This window comes from Dermatophagoides farinae, chromosome 3 (genome assembly GCF_024713945.1).
Source record: "Dermatophagoides farinae isolate YC_2012a chromosome 3, ASM2471394v1, whole genome shotgun sequence".
In the NCBI taxonomy this organism is placed as follows: Eukaryota; Metazoa; Arthropoda; class Arachnida; order Sarcoptiformes; family Pyroglyphidae; genus Dermatophagoides; species Dermatophagoides farinae.
In genome coordinates, this window is record NC_134679.1 from 5,250,887 (window position 1) to 5,271,293 (window position 20,407).

The window sequence follows — 20,407 nt, forward strand, 5'->3', positions numbered from 1 at the left end:
TTTCATCCCTTGACGATGATGACGCCCTGGATTTTAATTTATTATTATTATTATTAGAATATTTTTTTTCTCTATTCAAACATTGTCATCATACTATGCTTTGAATGAGCAAAAAAAAAATTCGTAGCCTTTATATATAATCACCAGAATAAGTAAACATTTATTGTCTAGAATTTATTTCGTACGTTAAAGGGAATGAAATTGAGGATGATTGAAGAATTGCTACAAAATTATAGCTTAAGAGAGCCAATATTCATGTATCAATCCATTGTGTCACATCAATAAATGATTGGGTTGTTCAAATTTCGAATGAATTGCATAATAATCTGACACGGTAAATATACGACAGTTGAAAAAAAAATCCTTGATGTTTTAAATGCGCAATTTCTAAAACTGGTGCAAATAAACAAACAAACAAAAAAAAATACGAAAAATTCAACACCCGGCGCCGGATTCGAAAATCTACGTTGAAACATTTCCAATTTTATTGACATATGCGCATTTGGATATTTTTGCACTTTTTTTTGTGTGTGTGTTTATTCGGATAATGAAACAAGAATTCGTTATCCGAATGAACACACACACACATCTTCACACACACACTTAGTAAGTGGCAGAGAATTTTTTTCTTTCTACTTTTAATAGTTCCATCGAGACATAAGCAACAACATATCAGGCTAGAAGAATTTTTTTTTCAAATATATCGACAGTTGGTATCTGGTTATGTATCGATACAGATCATTTATTTAATCGATTCAGCATTATATTTGTTTGTTGTCTTGAAATTGTTTGGTTAAGTTTTTCGTGATTTTATAAATGCAGCTATAAATTGTATACAAAATTAAAATTCTATATTATCATTCTGTAGTTTGTTTATTGATTTTTTTTTCTCTTGTCATTTCACATTTCATCATCATCATCATCATTGTTGTTGTCATTGTCATTATTATAATATATTGTTTTGATTAATAAGGTCACAACAACATCATTTAAAAAAAAATTTAAATTCAAGCAAATTCTGATTGTTTATTGATTTTTCTTTTCTTTGAATTCATAATTATACAATGTATACAATGATCGACAATCAATGATTTTTTCAAGTTTTCACGTTTATTTCATTTTTTGGCCAATCAATAATCAATCATTAAAACATAATTGATAATCAATAAATCAAATCAATTTTCATCATCATTTGTCATTGGATTCTTATTTAATTTATAATCAATACTTTGATATGGATTCCGAAATAAATCTATAGATTTGTTATTCTGATAATTATTTCTTTCATCAAATAAAGTTTTCTTTCAAATTGTCGTAACATACATAAAGATAGAGAGAGATGAGATGAGATTTATTTTCAATTTCATCATTTTGTTCTTGTGTGCTTGTATTTTTGAAACTTGAATGAACTTTTACTAAAAACAAATCAATCAATCAATCAATTATTATTATTAAATACAACATTATTATCGATCAATATTGTCAATGGTATCACTGGATTTGTAAAGCAAATGTGATTGAGAAAAGAAATAGTCTCTAGTATTATTCTACCAATTTGAAATAAATAAAAGGTATGTACTGAATTTTGCCATTTTTGCTATAGTTTTGTATTTTTAATTTTCTTAAAATAACAATAATTTGATTGTCAAAGAATTCATCTCACAATATATACATCACCGTATCAGAGTGATTTGTTGTTGTTGTTGAATTCTTGCATTTTTTTGACATTCCTCATACGATTCTATATATATTAATAATCAAACAAATTAATTTTCATTACTATATCCTATCCTATTCCTATCATAATGAAATTCACTGAATTCTATTTTTTTTTTTTTTTTTTGTATCCAATCATCTAAGGATTTATACATGGATTTTTTTTCAGATTCCACAAAATGCAGACACATATTGCTTCGGAACAAAATAAAAAAAAAATTTGCCAGGATATAGAATTTGTAATTAAAACAATCATTATCAAGTCAATCCATGATCCATGATTAAAGCTTTAGGGGCTCTGAATAGAATCAAGATTCTAGAATAAAATGGCTCCGGATCTAAATAATCAAAACAACAACATCGATGAAAAAAAACCCATGAGATCTACTGACTAGTTTTATTCATTCAATTGTTTGAATAAAAGAAGAAAATTATATATTCCAAAAGTATCATGATGATAATGATGATGATGGAAATTATTCGATTTCAAAAGAACAACAACAACAACAACAAAAAACTTTTGTGATCTGATTCTAATCAATATTAACCCAAACTTTTATCATGATATCTATTTACATTACACCATCATCACATTGTTGATTATTTTTTTTTATTTTTTTGTTTTGTTTTTTTTCTTCTTTCGCTTATTGGCTTCATTCATTTGATTAGTAGTGGTGGTTTTTTTTTGATATATCTGCGATATATATTCAAATGAATTCTATTCATTCACACTAAGAATCCGTTTCATCAAAACAATACAAATTCATTTGCTTGTTCAGTTTGGCAGTATAGATGAACCACTATTTTTTTGTTTGTTTGTTGCATAATTAAAACCTCATGCATGTGAACAGCCTGAATAGCCTGAAAATAATTATACACATGCACAGATTAATTTTTCAATTATATTGTATGCATCACTAAAATGAATAGAAGAGAAAAATTCTGATGGAATTTTTTTTTTCTTTTGATCGATTCATAGTCTATTAGACTTTTTATCAAAGAATTTCTTTTAGGTTTTTATTTTCTGCCACTATTATTATTAAAATTGATTCTTAATCTAATATGTCTGAATGACGACGACAACGATTCATTAAATTCAATTTTTTTTCTCGATTTCATTCAAATACATATATCGATTCAATCATTTACAAATCATCCATTTTTTTTTTTGCTTAATAATGTTGATATTGATTTGATGCGTTTTGCATTTGCAATGCACTTTCCCCTCATAAACGGAGAGGGAAAAAGAATTGTACGGAAGAGAAATTTTTTATTTTTACGATCCGCAATTCTTTTTATTTCCCGACCATCTTTATTTGTTGTGGTTGTTATTGCTGCTGCTGTTGCTGCTGATGCCAATGCATCATTTGTTTAAATATCATTGGTTCAACGGTTTTATTTCCCATCACAATTTTTACCATTTGATAGTATACCATCAACAATGATGATTGAACCTCAATCAATGAAGCGTGTTTTTTTTCTAATCAAATTTTCAAAGATAAAAAGGCAAATTTATAACATTTATAATGAAGGGGACTAAACATAGATAGAAATTATTGGTTTGTGAAAAAAAAAAGATTTCATTTCCCCACCCCCACCCAGTCTCACATTCTCTCCATTTCCATCTTTTTCGTTGTACATTTTCTCATTTTTTTATGATGCGATATTGTAATCAATGTTTTTTTTTATTTAAAGAAAAAAAGTTTTTTTTCTTCATAACCATTTTGTCTTAATGAGTGAATTAATGATAAAATGAAATGTAAAATAATTGGGACGAGAAATGGAAAGAAATTATTTGTTGTTGTTGTTGTTGTTGTATCATTGATGGTCTCCTCTTTGATCATTATCCCGGAATTTTTTCCTTTTTTCTTCCAAAAAATTTGGTTAAATTTTAATAAAAAAGAGAGAGAGAGAAAGTTTTTCATCCCTATTTGAATACAAAATTCTAACGATTCTGGCTAATAAATTGATTGAATAAATTGAGATTTTTTTCACTTTCTCTCGCTCTCGCTTTCTCCTATTAACGAGTGTCATTAACTGATCGATTTGCTTGAAATGTAATTTTATAATTCATTGTTGTTGACCTCTTTGGTCTAATCAAAATTTCAGAAAAAAAGAAGTAGGAAAAAAGGCCATAAAATAGGATGAAATGAATGAAAAAAAAAAATCAAATAGCAAAAAGTTTCATTTTATTCACATTCTTTATAATGAAAAAAAATAATAGTTACCTAATACTGCATTTTTTTTACTTTTAGAAAAATTATTTTATTATATATGATGATGATGAACACACAAGAATGACCAATTGCTACCATAAATGAATAGATGAAGATTCAACTGACCACTCACATATAACATAATAAAATTGTTAAAATCAATGTACGTTGATCAGGCTCCGGATGTTATTTCGTTTCGTTTTTCTTTCTTCGTGTGTGCGTATGTTATATACTCAAATTTTCAGTGGACTTTATCCTATTATCCATAGGCCATATTATACACACACTAATGGACATTTGTTCCAAAAAAAAACATGAACTTGGAAAGGAAATTTTATTTTTTTTCCAATTCATTTCGGTTTGTTATGTTCTCTACTACATTAGCTTTCTTTTTTTTCTCTCTCTCTCTCTCTCTCATTTGATTTAGTTTTTATCAAGAAAATTAGCCAACAAGATGGTTGGATTATTTTTTTTTGCCCTCTAAACATCTACGCATCATAATTTTTTTTTTTATTTCATCGTTTCATCATTCTCTGTATTCTGGTTAATTCCACAAGACAAATGCGTGTGTTTGAGATTTCAAAGGTTTTTTCATTTCATTCTCTTTCATTGATTTCATTTCCACACACACGCACACACAAACGTGTTGAAATTTTTTTTTTCTATTCTCCGGTAATTTATGCGAATTTCTCTTCCACCAAATACACACACACACGCACACAAACTGATGACGACTACTGCATTTTATTTGTTTTAAATTGAATTTCATCATTTAATAGTTTTAGATCATCATCATCATCAGTAGTAAAATACTCACACACACACCCACACACACGTACACTGATCATTCATTGTTCTTCAGGGAAACATGAAAAAGTTTTTTTTCCTGTCTTAAATCTTTTGTCCAACAATAATATCATCACACACACACACACAAACATTTAAATAAATCTGTAAATTCATCCATCCACCCAATCCATTTATTTTATTTTTCCATTTTTTTCCATTGTGATAATATACATTTGAAATGAAAGTTTAGCATCTATCGTCATCATTTTTTTTTTGTTTGAATGTGTAAACAAAATATTTATATTTTATTCATTTAAATGAAATGAAAACCATTGTTAAAATATGAAAAATCATTCATGCCAATGCATTACAAACAAACAAACACAATCGGCCATTTTTTTGTTCCGAGAAGAAATAACCAAAAAAAAATATGGCCCCATAGGAATTTTGACCATTTTGGTTGTTGACAATCTATATAGTAGTAGTAGTAGTAGTAGTAGTTGTAGTAGACCTTTGTCATCATTATATTTGTGACATATATAAAATATATGAATAAAACGAATAATAAATGAATGGGAGGAAAATGATCCAGAGTATCATTTTTTTTTTCACTCAAATCATCAGCATTTATTTCGGTACTGCTACATGTATATACAATGTAGAATGATGATCTAGAAGAAAAAAATTACGATATGTTGTAAAACACACAGCAAAAAAAAAAACACTAGAATTTTATCATTAATTTTGCCAAACAAAAATATTGATTGATAAAATCATTCAAGTTGGAATCACAATTTAAATCATTAGCAGCAGTTTATTCGACTGTTTCTTTTTTTTGTAAATGGTTTTTTTTCTAAAACACCCGTTTTAAATATACCATCACCTTCACGTAGGGGCCATTATTATTATTGTTTTTTTTATTATCAACGAAAAATAAAAACAACAAGCAAAATTGAATGCATTATTTCCGTGTCATAAAAGAATTATGTTCATATTTTATAAGTGTTTTCCGAAAAAGGATATGATGAAAAATTATTTTTTTTTTTATTTTATTTCATGTCAACATTTTGCAACCAACTAAATTGAGTTGAAAAATAGACTTGTGTATTTTGCCAACACCATTAAAATATGGATGTGTTTTTTTTTTTTTTTTTTTTTTTTTTTTTTTTTTTTTGTTGCCAAAAGCTCATAATGATATTTGTATGACAACAAAAATGTTGGCTTTACCTCATTGCATTTTTTGTTTGTTTGTTTGTTTGTTTGTGATTTATTCTTTTTTTCTGTTATTTTCAATCTATATAATATGTGAAATGGAAAAAATTACATAAGAATAAATATCTGATTTGAAATATTAATGCAACAAAATTTCATCATGAACATTGTCATAATTAATGTTACAATTGTCCGAGTATTTTTTTTCTCCATTTGCTAACACAAACACAAACACATCGATAATGTCCAATAATTACATATTTGATTGCTAATCATTATTATCTGATAATAATGATGATCGCAAACTATAAACCAGATGATAATGTCAACAATAATAATAATGATGATGATGATGAAATGGCCATTTTCATTGTTATTTCTATAGAGAAAAAAAATGTAATCTAATTTTCAACAATTATATTTTGCATTATTATCTTTGCTGTGTGTGTGCATTTGATGTTTTTTTTTATTTGTTGTCACCAGATACAATGATGAAACAAAAAAAAAACACATGAGAAACATTGTATATAACTTAAATGATCAAGTAAATTAAGAATTTTGTTACTTGTATTTGACACTGTAATATAATTGTAGATTGTAGACAAGAGAAAAAAAAACAGTTTAAGTTTTTTTTTTGGACCGCCAATTCCATTTTGTGGATGTTAGGATGGAGAATATAAATGTTTGGCTGACTTGTAACGTATACCAGAGATTTTGAACAAAATATTGTGTGTGTGTTTTTTTTACAATGCCCATTGCTTTTTCTGTTTTTTGTTTTTCATTGTACATTACACATTCCATATACAATAACAACAAGATAATCAAATTGATTTCTTTCATTCTATTCGGATGAATGGTTTTTTTCACCCATTTTTTTTATTCTATTTGTTCGTTTATCACAAATTAAATTTTTTTTTCTGCCAAAAAAAAAAAAAATTTTTTTTTCGACGCTGTCTGGACATTCAGACAAATAATAATGATGTTTATAGAATGAAATTCATATGGTCATTTTATATCCATATGGCTTAAGAATATATCTATATAGCACAGCGTATATGTTCAAGTCTAATGATAATGATAGTTAGACGCCAATATTGTTGATTGTGTATGTAAGAAAAGCATAAAAATTCCATGATCTTAATGGTTTTTTATTGCTGTTCAAGCTATTCATAATACCCATGGTGGATCAGCATCATCATTCTAAATGATTTAATGGCAATAATGATAATGATGATCATGATCATCATCATCATGGCCATCATTATCATCACTGAGCAACCACATAATCCTGTTTTAAATTGTTGTTGTTGTTGATGATGATGTTCATATAAAACAATATGTATTGCTTGCTTATAATAACTATATATAGAATATGATAATAATAATTTCAACACAAAATTTTAATCATCACTTGATTAATTTTGTTGTCGTCAGTTATCTCATTAATTTATACTAGGTATTTATTTATGTTGTAGGTTGTTGATGATTTGACATAATAATTTTGTGGTAATCAGAAGACATTCATTTAAAATGTATTGTTTTCATTAATTATTCTATTGTTTTTTTTCATGGCAATAACAACAAATAATATTCTCTGTAATTCAAATGTTTTACAAATTCATGATACACACTTGTTGTTGTTGTTGAGTTTTTAATTTCCGTTTGTTAAATTTTTAATTCACCAAAATTTTCATCAAATGAATGATTTTTAAATGTTTTTGTCATTTTTTTCTTTGGAAAAAACTTACCGTGTCTTTAGGCTATATTTTTAATTTGAAACATTTTCAAGAATCCAAATGACCATAAAAAGAGAAAAAAAGCAAAAAGTGAATAATAAAGTGTGTAGCAAAAAAAAAAAGAAAAAGAAAAAAGTTTCACCATTCATCATCGGATTATTTTGGCCATTATTTATTTCTCATTTTTTTCTGTTCTAACTATCATTATCATTGAACCAGAAACGAACCAAAAAAAAAAAAGAATTTCCGATAGAAAAAAAGGAAAATAAAATGAAAAATGAGAAAGTAATTTGCTTCAACACAATATGATGATGATAATAATTCATGAAAAAAAATTGCCGATTTGGACAAAATCATAATTTTTTTTTTGTTCACACTACTAACTTTTCTTTGATTTTCAATTATTATTATTTCAAATATCCATAAGAATGAATTCTTTCATTCATTCTTTCCATTTTTTTTGTGGTGTGGTGTTCCACAACACAATCAAATAAATCAATATAATTCAATTTTGATTATTTTTTTTTTATTCTTGATGATGGGTGATGATGGAAAAAATATATTAAAAAAAACGGAAGCTGTAATTATTATTCTCATTGCATTAAATGACATTTATGCCAAATCAAATTGGTATTGATTCAATTAGAAAGGCAAAAGATTTGTACAATTCAAATTTTGCAAATCTTATAAATGTCTTTGAAATAAAAAAAAAACCGAAAATTTCTTTCATTTCAATTCAAGAGAATATAATTTTCATTGTAAATTTGTGGAATAAAAATGAGCTGAAAAAAAAACGAAAAATATAAAGGAAAATGGCCATCATCATTAACAAGAAGTAGAAGAATCTTTAGACATTATATTCGTGTGTTGATTTGATAATGAACTAAAATGTAGTCATTTCCATTATGAATAGTACTTTATAGTAATAATGAACACAAATGTGTGTGTGTGTGAATTCAAAATGATTCAAAATTATAGCGGATGAAGAAGTTATTCATTCAATTTAACGGATAAATTTTTTCTGTTTTTATGGATTGCCGGTTTTCTTTTTTTTTTGGATTTTTTCCCCTGATGATGCTTACAATAGAATAATTTCTTTTCATTTTTTTTTTCCATTTTCACAATTTCGCCATTTCATTCCTTTTTTTTCTCTCACTATTATAATATGTTGATATATAAACACCCACACTGAAATTCCGGAAACATTGCATTCATATCAAACGGAAACAGATAAAATTTTACTGTCCATTAATCGAAACAAAAAACAAAAATATATGTGATATGATCTTTTTCATTCATTCTTTTTCATTTATTCTGCAGATCATATATGTAGAAAAAAAGAATGGTTCTATCAGAAACAAAAAAAATGTGAATTGACATTGTTTTTTTTCATTATAAATGAAAATTTACGTCTAAAAATCGTCTACAATTTCAAATTTTTTTTTCGATCATTTTTCATGAGGAGCTGTTGTTGTTGTTGTTGTTGTTGTTGTTGTTATTGTTTCAATGAAGGGGTGTTGAAAAATTGTAACAACAAAAACGCAAGAGAGAAAAAAATTTGTTCAGTTTTTCATTTTTGACTGTTTTTTACTGACATCGATAAGAATTGCTTTTTGATTCGGTTATAAAAGGCTCACTTAACAAAATATGATGATGATGATGATGAAATTTTTTGTTTTGTTTTCTCTCACGTTCCATTAACCATTGACATTGACATATTGAACGAATTGATAGGAAATTTTTTTTTTGCCCATAACAAAAAAATTTGTTACGAAATCTGATTTTTATTTTTTCTTCTGAAAAACAGAATCATAGCAGACTGCCGAATCAATGATATGATTGGAATTACACACACACATATAATTGTGTGTGTGTGTGTGTGTGTGTGTGTCATTCAAATTTGCTGATTTAAAAAAAATAATAATGATGATGATGATCCAAAACAAACATTGAAGGAAGCAAACTGGAAGCAAATAAAATTATGACAAATGAATCATCAATAATTTTATTATTACAATATGAAAATAATAATAATAATAATGATTCGAATACAAATAATGAACAAATGACGATACGATTATTACAAACAACAATGACAAATATAACCGTATCATTATATCATAGTTTGGTTAATGAACCAAATCAAATGATTGACGATCGTGATATTGTAAATGTTTTAGCACCATTAAATCAAACAACAATGATAAATATGACAACGATTACAGAATTGAATAAAAATAATAATAAACTCATATATGATTTTGATCCAAATGCATTTTATGGTGAAATATTTCATCGATTAAATTATGAATATCGTAACATACATGGTTATCTTAGCCTGGTTGTATGTGTTTTCGGCATCATTGCCAATGTTCTCAATATAATTGTATTGACAAGGTTTGAATTTTTTTGTTTGTTTGTTTGTTTAAAATTTTTAAAAAAAAATTTATTTTTTTCCATTCAGAAAAAACATGGAATCACCAACAAATACAATATTGACAGGAATGGCCGTTTCTGATCTACTTGTTATAGCATCATTCCTTCCATATGTGATCCATAATTATATACGTACTGAAGTGCCCGAAGAACAAATGTATAATTATGGTTGGGCAGTATTTACATTGTTTCATGCACATAATACAGTTTTATTTCATACTATATCAATATGGTTGACTGTATTATTGGCTGTATGGCGTTTCATCACTGTAAGGTAGATATCATATCATATTTCTTGTTTATTTTAATAATTTATGATAAATAATGAATTCAGTTTTGTATAAAAATAACTACTGTGTGTATCCATTTATTTTCATATGCAATGATTTCGTAAATTTTTTCTGATTTATTTCCGTTAAAAAAAAAATTTCAATGCATTTGAAATTCTATTCAAAGTAAAATACCAAAAAAAAAAAAAAAAAATAAATAAAAATAAATTGAATTGAATTATCGATGTGGAACAAACAAGTAGACACACACACGCACACACACACACACCTCCATATACAAGATATTCAAGATATAAATGTCTATTAAGAATCATGTTTAGTTTTTTTTTTTTTTGGTTAGTTGCTGCTTGACACATCTTTTTTTTGCTGTTTGATATTGTATTCACTTCAGCCATTCAACTAATCAACAATGTTTGTATTTTCAATACAAGAAAAAAAAGAGTAAATCGACCATACGAATCACAGACAGTACAGAATTCATGGGATTTTTGTTTTCCACATTTTTTTTCTTTCAGTCTTTTTTTCCGCCCAGATAATTGAACACATAAGAGCTGTCATAATTTTTTTTTCTCTTCTTTACTTTTTTTTGGTCTTTATCGTTCATATCTTTTTTGATAGGACATGAAAAATAATACATGGCCATCATATATAGATTAAAAGCTAGTGATAGAATTATGAGAATAATAATAATAATAATAATAATAGCCTATGTGTCAGTATTAATATATCTTCTTCTTATGAGATGAGATGAAATTATCCTATTTTATATGTATGTATGTGTGTGTGTGTGTGTGTGGGTATGAATTTGTATGTCTATAAAAAAAACAAATATCACAATCAGTAAGGGGTAACAACAACAATTTTTCATTACCAGAATAAAGATAGAATAGATAGATAGATAGGAAAAAAAATGAAATGTTACCGATAATTTTATTTTGACATGACACACAACATTGAAAAGCAACAAAAAAAACAAATCAAGATATACGGGACTACCATATTCTTCATGCTTTTTCAGATGTCAAAATTAGTTAGAATCAAAAAAAAAAAAGAAAAAAAAATTCCAGCTTATTCATCATCATCATAGCCATCTATCTACGTTTACAATTCAAGATATACCAATACCAGAAGTTTGATTGAAATATTCTTCATAAATTCAATTGCAAATGATGATGATGATTATAATGTATTTATCTGGAAAATCTAATCATCATTTTCTTTATATTTATATTTTCTTTTTTCTCAATTTTATCCACAGGACACCATTACGTACACGATCAATGTTAACAATTGGCCGTGCACGTCTATACATATTATTGGTTTATTTAATTGTACCCGTATTCTGTATACCAGTATTCATTACATTCACCATACATCCAATACCAGCAATGAATCCACAGAAAAATATTTCAATCTATACGGTAAGTGAGAATTAATTCCCAATTTGATTGTCTGTTTGTTTGGTAAATCTTCAATGTTTGAACATAAATGTGTGAATTTGTATGTATATATTAGCCACATAACATACAATGTTTTTCGATTATTGCTTTTTTTTTCCTTGACATGTTTCTCAATCATGTTTGTTTTTTTTCCCAAATGTTTTCATGTGTTTGGCGTGTTTGTGTTTTGGTCGAGATAATTCAAAGCTTTTTTTCATTTGATATACATTCAAGAATAGAGAATAATTTAACATATTCGTTTTGTTTGTTTCTGGATGATGAGTGGTTGTTTGTATTCATAGATTACAAACAATCATGGTTCAGTACTCAGTTGTCTTCAGCTAATCATAAACTGAACATCGAGCAAAACAAAACAAAAAAAAAAATACATTCGATATATGCAATCATGGCCATAACAGCACACCATTGTATTGTCACCATTGACACTTTTTAGTATCATTCTCATTGTCAATACAATGGTACAAATCTACATCAAAAAATTTAAATAGCTGCCAAATGAAACTATCTATACCGTCGATTTATTTGAATTCAGCAAAAAAAAAATTCTAGCAAATATTTCCAATTCATTTTTATTGTTATTGTTATTCAAGAGATTTGATAAGCGAAAAAAAAATAAATATTTACTTTTTTTTCACCACATCTCTTCCCACGCACACACACACACACACACACACAAACCTTTAGATTGATTTCCTTATCCTTTTTTTTCATTCGAAAAAAAGCCCCTGAAATCCAGAAAAAAATAGCCTGAATCTCACTGATTTATTAGGGTTTTTATTTTCATTTTTATATGGGGTTCAAGTCTTTTTTTTTTTTTTTTGTTACTTTCGTTTATGTGTTGTATTATTTTTTCTTCTCGTATAACATTTCAATGATTTTGTTTGACACAGTGGAAAAAACTGGAGAATAACGCCGGAAAATAATGAAAAAAATGAAATAAAAAAAAATAGAAAAAATAAAAAACTTTCAACTCCATACCGTCATCATCATTATTATTATTAATCACTTGGACCTAGACAATATTTCTACTCTGTTGCTACTACTGATGATGAGAATTTTTTTTTTGTTTTATTTTGTCATTTTTTTTGTTGTTGTTGTTGTTGCCCGAATTATTACATTGTCTATTTTGTATACAATGTGTCTATATGCAACACGAACATAGTAAATATGCAAGTTACAAAGAGAAATTTTTTTTTTTTTTTTTTTTTTTGTTCAAAATGATTAATAATAGCATTACATAGATAGGGTTTGTTTTTGTTGTTGTTGTCAGCGATATAATATGAGAACCCATAACATACATGAATGAACTCATATGCAGTATTAGTATGGCACAGAACAATTTTTTTTAAAAAAGAATGAAAAAAAATTAATAATCAAAAACAATGGGTATTGTATCGTGATGATGTGTTCGTGAACCAAAAAAAAATCAAAAAAAAAAACATTGACCGTGTGGTTTTTTTTTGCTAATATTTTGGCATCATTTTCAAATGTTCAGATTTATTCAGCACACTATGATAATCAGCGAATTAAACAGGAATAAAATATAGGCCATTCGTACGACAATTTTTCGATGAAAACCAATTTTATTGAATTATTCATTCCAATTCATGTGGGTTTTTGTTACAAAATTGATATTAATTTAATAATAAAATGCCTATTGTAGTTTTTTTCTTACTCTGAATGAACATCAATTGTTTTCGATTGATGTAAATTTATCTGGGATGTAAACCGATACAATTCATCAGGGCATAACGACCATGAAAACATCATATTACAATTGCCTTTCAGCAATATTTGGCATTTTCTATGAATATCAATTGCCTGATGGTGTTTGTGTGTGCCCATTGTGTGTGTGTGTTGTATCGATGAGAATAACTAAATTAATATTGAATGATTCACAACCATTAATTCTGTTTTTATTTTTCGGCTGAAAAAAAAATTTATTTCACTGGAATTCTAAAATTATTAGCCGAATCATTTGTTTTTTTTTCAATTTCATTGGAATTTTTATTCCAATTCAACTGAATTGTTGTCATTGTCGTTGATTATCTTATGATCTATATCAATTGTCCACTGCCATCATATAATTTGTAGAATTAGCCATTTCAATTATAATTTGTTTTCGGAAGAATGCTCGTAATAATGGAAGAAATTTTTTTCGAAAAAAAAACATACAAAAATACTCATTTAAAAATGGTAGTACAAATTCTTTTGTCATCGATCGAACAAAATGTTTATAGACTATTTTTTTTGCTCCTGATAAGCTTTAAAATTGATTGAAATTCATAAAATTTTTTATCTTCAGATCTTTAACTACAACCTAAATAAAGTCTCCGTGAGTTTTTTTTCATATATTTTCAAAATTTCAAAGTTTGTAGTTCATCTGAAGTGATGTTGGAAAACTTTTCATTTATCGATTTTCGATATAATGAAAGTGAACGAAAAAAAAAACTTCAATGTTATTGCCGAATAGAAAATTACTGTTTGTTTATGAGATTTTGCTAACAGTGCAAAAAAAACATGATTCCATGTAATTCCAATGTAAATGATCATCACCAATAATAAAGAGGAAAAAAAAGTTTTTTCCTCCTTCTCACATCTATCAAAGTTTAAATATTATGATGATTTACAAGTGATGCATTCGTTTATGGTTCACAAAATACAAATACGTTCCATTTGTTGGCTATCCACAGAAATTTAAAAATCAAATTCAACATTTAACCTTGAAATAGAACAAAAAAAACAAATTAGTTTCGGAATGAACAAAAAAAAGAGAATCGATTAATGTTTTACGGCAAATGTCTATTTTGAAAGTGAATAAAAAAAAAAAATTCAAGTGGTCAGACATTCCTTGAAGAATTCTTTTCTTTTCTTTTTTTTTTGTCTCTCGTTCAATTGAATTATCTTTGGTGTTTTTTTTCCAGTATCTGTCATTATCATTATATGTCAATACGATTAGTATTCTCTTTGTTTATGTATGTTCAAGCATTAGTATTCTGAAATTGATTTCCAGGAATTTGTTCATCCTCTTTATGGACATGTGTGGAAATGATTTTTTTTTTGATTCAGATTTTCTTTTTTCTTTTACGAATTTCTAAAATGGATACCATGTGTTTGTACTGAAATCGATGTTGTTAATGATGATGATGATGAGAGGATCGAAAAAACAAATGGCCAAAAAAAAAATTTAAATTTATTTCATAGTCATTTCGGATATTCTACGAATGTTTTTGTTGCTTGTTTTACTATCATTGTCTGGCGGTGTAAATTCCACACATTTTTTTGTGAAACAAAAAATAAAAAGAAAAAAAAAACCAGAATATTCTTGTCTGTGGATAATAATTCAATCTTTTTTTTTACATTCTTTCTATTTTTTTTATACATTTTGATTAGACTTATTTTTCTCACACACTCTTTTGTTAGACTTTTATTTTTGTTAATTTTATTTACCCAAACAACAACAACAACAATCATGTGTGTGTGTGTGTGTGTGTGTGTCACGAGAATGTTTGTTGTCGTAGTCGTCGTCGTCGTTATTGTTGTTGTTGTTGCTGTTGTTGTTTGCATAGATGTCGACGACGAAATGTTTATCACAATCAATCATAAATTATCCATTGTATGAATTTTCGTTTTAGAATTTTTTGTTGTTGTTGTTGTACCGACACAGTTTCTTGAAGATCAGTACAAACAAACAAACATACAGAATACATACGAACACCATATGTGTGTGTGTGTGTGTGTGCTGATGATGATGATGATGATGAGAATAAAAAACTGAAATTACCATGGATAAATTCTCTTGTTTTTGACGTTTTTCTATCTCTCTCTCTCTTTCTTTCTCTTTATTCTGCCATGTTGCTCATTGATTGTGTTTAACATGTTGGATTTGCATAATTTTTATCCCTTGTTACATACAACAACAACAACAACAACAACAATGAAACGAACAAAATGAAAAAAAATATATAAAAAACACAACTTAATGACAGAATAAAAACGACAACCGAAACGATACCGAGAAAAAAAAACAAAACAAAACTATATTTACTTCGATGAAATGGAAAAAAAATTATCACGAGTTTTGTTTTCTCTCTCTCTCTCTCTCCCATCATTATTTTGCCATTATCGTTTGATCACAACGTAAAAAAACAAAAAAACAAAGAAAATTCTATAAACAAGAAACACATAATCTTTTTCTTTCTTTTTTTTTATTTATAAATCGAGTATTGTGTGTGTGTGTGTGTGTGTATCTGTCATATTGTCATCAGATTGAAATGCCCGTATTTTTCTTTTTTTATTTGCCGTGTAAACTTATATTTTCACGCCTAAAAATGACAAAGACAACGACGACAAATGTATTCATTCATTCATTTATCCAATCCAATGATGTGTGAATAAAGGCGGAAACTTTTTCCTTTTCTTTGTTTAGTCGTCATTTTCTGAATTCATTGTAATTGGAAATCAAATAATGATAATAATCGATTCAATAGATTGGATCAATTATTATTCGATCAATATCAATGATGATGATTATGATGGTGGTGGTTGTGGTGGTGGGTTTAGGTTGCATTAATCAATCATTGTAATTTTTTTTCCATTAAATCTGAATAAATGGCCAAACAAAAGGCATTAAAAAAAACCGGAATCAATGATTATAATGTGTACAAAATAAATATGTACTGATGATAACAATCATCATTATATTAGCTTCATAAATAACATCATCATCATTATTATTATTATATATATATGATCCATACATTTGTAATATTTCCGGAATATTCCATCATATCGTTTTTCTATACCTTTTATCTACATAGATCTTGATTATCCTGTGTGTGTGTGTGTGTGTGTTGTTTTCCATTGTATTTATTTATTCAATAGAAAATTCTTTTGTTTTATTCTTTACTTTTTGCAATAATATATTTAGTCTTTTGGTTTGTTTGTGTATTTTTTTCATCATTCTTTCATTTCACCGATAGATGAATAAGATAAAGAATTTATCATCTTATATATAATATATATAATACAAAAAGCATTCAAGCAAATTTTTATTAATGTTTTTGAATGTTGAACAACAATGAGAAGATGAGAAAAAAAATACAAAATTCGACTATGCATTCATCCATTCATTCATTTATTCATCCATCTTACTTTAATGTTCATAAGAATATTATAGTGATGCTAGATTGATGTTGTTGTTGTTGTTGTTTTTTTTTCATTCATTCATTTTTGTTTTTGTTTTTCACAAAGATTATTCAAGCCATTGTTTTTAGATTTTTGCTCTACTCCTTTTTACCATTATAAACAGATGGATCAAAACACCGTAAAAATACAGGCAAAAAAAACAACAACAACAACAACAAAATAACAGACATCCATAAAAAAAATAGCAATAATGATGATGATGATGATGATGATGATAAAATAGAAAATGGAAATTCAAAGCCATGCACACACACACAAAAGGCATTAATTTTTTCTTCTACGTTGAATATGACCAAAAAAAAAACATTATTCTTATTTTGCATAAATAAATTTACCTTTGTTTTGTTTCTGCAGGTTTTTTTCTTGTTTATTAAATTAATTTTGCAGATAATCCATTTTTTTTCATCAAGATTTGAATTGTTGTTGTTGTTTTTTTCTCAACCAGTTACTATAATCCAATAATTTGTTGTTTTCATGAAATTATTGTCATCATTCTTTAATCATTGTCGTGAAATGAAATCGGTTTTTGGTTCCAGAATCCAAATTCCATCCAAAAGGGAATTTGGATTCTGAAGAAATCATTTCAGATTCCAGTTATATCGGAATGTTTTCCACTATTATTGTACGTGTTTTTTTCCAGGAACTGAAAAAAATTTTGTAGAAAAAAGAAACAATTTTTTTCCATGAAAACACATGAAAGAAGCTAATATATAGCTGAATTTAATAAGCTTGAATTTTTTTTTTACCTCAAGCTACCTTACACGAATGCAAATTCAATAATTCAATTCAATTACAAATGACTATTGTGTTCAATTATTAATTTTCTTTTATCATTGTTATTTTTTTTTTGTATAGGTTGATATAGTAAAATTGGAAGGTAAAAATCATGAACTATTGGAAAAGATAACATTTTGGGTATTTTCCGTATTCATGAAATTAATCCCATGTGGTCTACTAACATGTATTACATTGGCATTGATAAGAATATTGATTGAAGCAAGAAAACGTAAAGAACGTCTATTGAAAGGAAATTTTGCCATCACATCAATGAACAATAGTAATAATAATAATAATAATAATAATAAAAACAGTAATAATGATAATAGCAATCCAAAAGTATCAATCAACATTTCAAATAATAATATTCGTTCATCAACATCAGCTACAGTTGAATTGAAACAATCAAATCAAATCAACAATGATAATGATAAAACAAAAATATATCAATCTGATAGTGAAAAGGAAAAAAATTTAAATTGTGATTTAAAAATCAACGATAATAATGATGATAATGATTTGTCTAAATCATCAACAACAAATTGTCAACAAAAGAAACAAAACAATTCTAATTTGTCAAATTGTTCAAGAATAAATCGTTCGATTGCTAATCATAAAAATCATCATCATCATCATCATCATCATCACCGTAATCGTCATCATCGTCAACAACAACAACAACAACAACAGCAGCAAGAAATAGATGTGAATGGATTCTGGAAATTATGTCGAATTTGTCGTGATTGTACATCATCAATGATACGGAAATATACATCATCATCATCAACAACAACAACAACAACGTCATCATCTTTATCATCATCATCCTCATCACCATCCACATCATCTTCATCATCATCATCATCATCATATGTATCGATCACACCAAATCAATCACAACAAGCAGATATTAAGCTCAAATTTCGAACATCAGCTCAAAATAATTCTTCTTGTAATACAAATACACAACAACAGCAACAAATACCTACACCACATCCACCATCATTACATGCAACATCATCATCGTCAGGAAATTCTGAACGTACAACACGAATGTTAATTGCCGTATTGATAATGTTTTTAGTATGTGAATTTCCTTCCGGTATTTTAGCACTATTAAGTGGTATTCTTGGAAAATCTTTTTTCAAAAATGTTTACGGCAATTTTGGTGATTTGATGGATATGTTAGCATTGATTAATTCGGCCGTAAATTTTGTGCTTTATTGTTTAATGTCACAACAATTCCGGAAAACATTCTCACAGCTATTCTGTATACGATGGACTGTTGAATCAGAGAATGGTGTTGGACATCATCATCATAATCACACACGAAATTCATGTATTGGATCACCATCGACAATGTTGATCCATCAACCATCACAATCAAATCGAATACAAACAAATCGACAACATCGTACATCATTACAAGCACAACAACAACAACAACAAAAACAATCCGATCAAAATGAATCAATTTCAATGACAACTGTTATGAAAAATTCAAATACAAACATTCAATCAATAACAATGACAGCGAACAATAGCTCAAAAAGCGCATTATCGGATAATGATGATTCGACAAATGATAATATCAAAATATTGAATCATCCATCATCCAATAATAACAATGATACGATTAAAATTCGTGATAATATCGATACTAATAATAATAATAACAATACTAATGTTGACAATGTGACAAAACAAAAAATTAAAACAAATAATTTATTAGTGGTTGCAACAAATGCTAATTCAATGAAAATAAAGAAAAATGAAATTATAACTACAACAACAACCAGAACAATAGTTGATCCATCGAATCATCATCATCATTTGAATGATTCATCTATTATTGGAAATAGTAATAATAATGGTTCATCATCATTGAATTCGACAACAGCAACAACAACAACGACTGTATGATCATCTACCTACACGATAATTACAATCGATTTATTGAAGAATTTTGTGTTTGATTCACATTTTTTTCTTTCATTTTATCACCACATAATCATTTTCAGTACCTTCCCAAAAAAAAAAAAAAATCAATTTGCATATATCCATACATTATCATTATTTTTATGAATTATAATCATGTCATATCGAAAATGCAGATATTTAATAATTAAAAAAAATACAAATGATTGCAATTTTTATTCAAATAAATTATATTTTAAATTGTAATTGATTTATATAAATTTTAATTTTCAAAATAAAATTGATTAATTTTTGTAATGTTTGTCCACGAGTAACGGATTTGAATGGTCCGTGACAATGTAACAGACAATGTCCAGGATGTAAATAAAATAAATGGTGATGTTTTCAACTTTAAAAATTTTATTATTCTTTCGTTCAATTCAAATGATTCCACAATATTGAGTATATTTCATCACTACATCATAAAATTATTTTTGATTTCATTCATCAATAGGAAATTCATTTTGTTTGAATGAATTTCGATTGCTCTTATGTTGAGTAGAATTGTTTTCCGTTAAGTAATAATAATAATAATAATTTCTATTTTATTCGACAAATACATTACATACATTCATCACATGCAACAAAAA

At 27.0% G+C, this 20,407-nt stretch overlaps 1 protein-coding gene across 1 annotated transcript; it reads left to right on the forward strand.

The window, feature by feature from the left end:
* Window positions 1-1,283: 1,283 nt before the first annotated feature.
* On the forward strand, window positions 1,284-20,100 carry LOC124494817 (uncharacterized). The gene is made up of 5 exons (XM_075729665.1): window positions 1,284-1,571; window positions 9,477-10,066; window positions 10,134-10,379; window positions 11,654-11,816; window positions 17,919-20,100. Exons 2-5 carry the CDS (start codon window positions 9,651-9,653, stop codon window positions 19,761-19,763), a joined length of 2,670 nt encoding a protein of 889 aa, XP_075585780.1. The 5' UTR covers window positions 1,284-1,571; window positions 9,477-9,650; the 3' UTR covers window positions 19,764-20,100.
* Window positions 20,101-20,407: the final 307 nt, after the last annotated feature.

Coding starts and splice junctions, on each gene's coding strand:
- LOC124494817 (XM_075729665.1), top strand. CDS start 9,651: ATGACAAATGAATCATCAATAATTTTATTATTACAATATGAAAATAAT. Junction 10,380..11,653: donor TGGCGTTTCATCACTGTAAG/GTAGATATCATA, acceptor TTTTATCCACAG/GACACCATTACGTACACGAT. Junction 11,817..17,918: donor AAAATATTTCAATCTATACG/GTAAGTGAGAAT, acceptor TTTTTTGTATAG/GTTGATATAGTAAAATTGGA.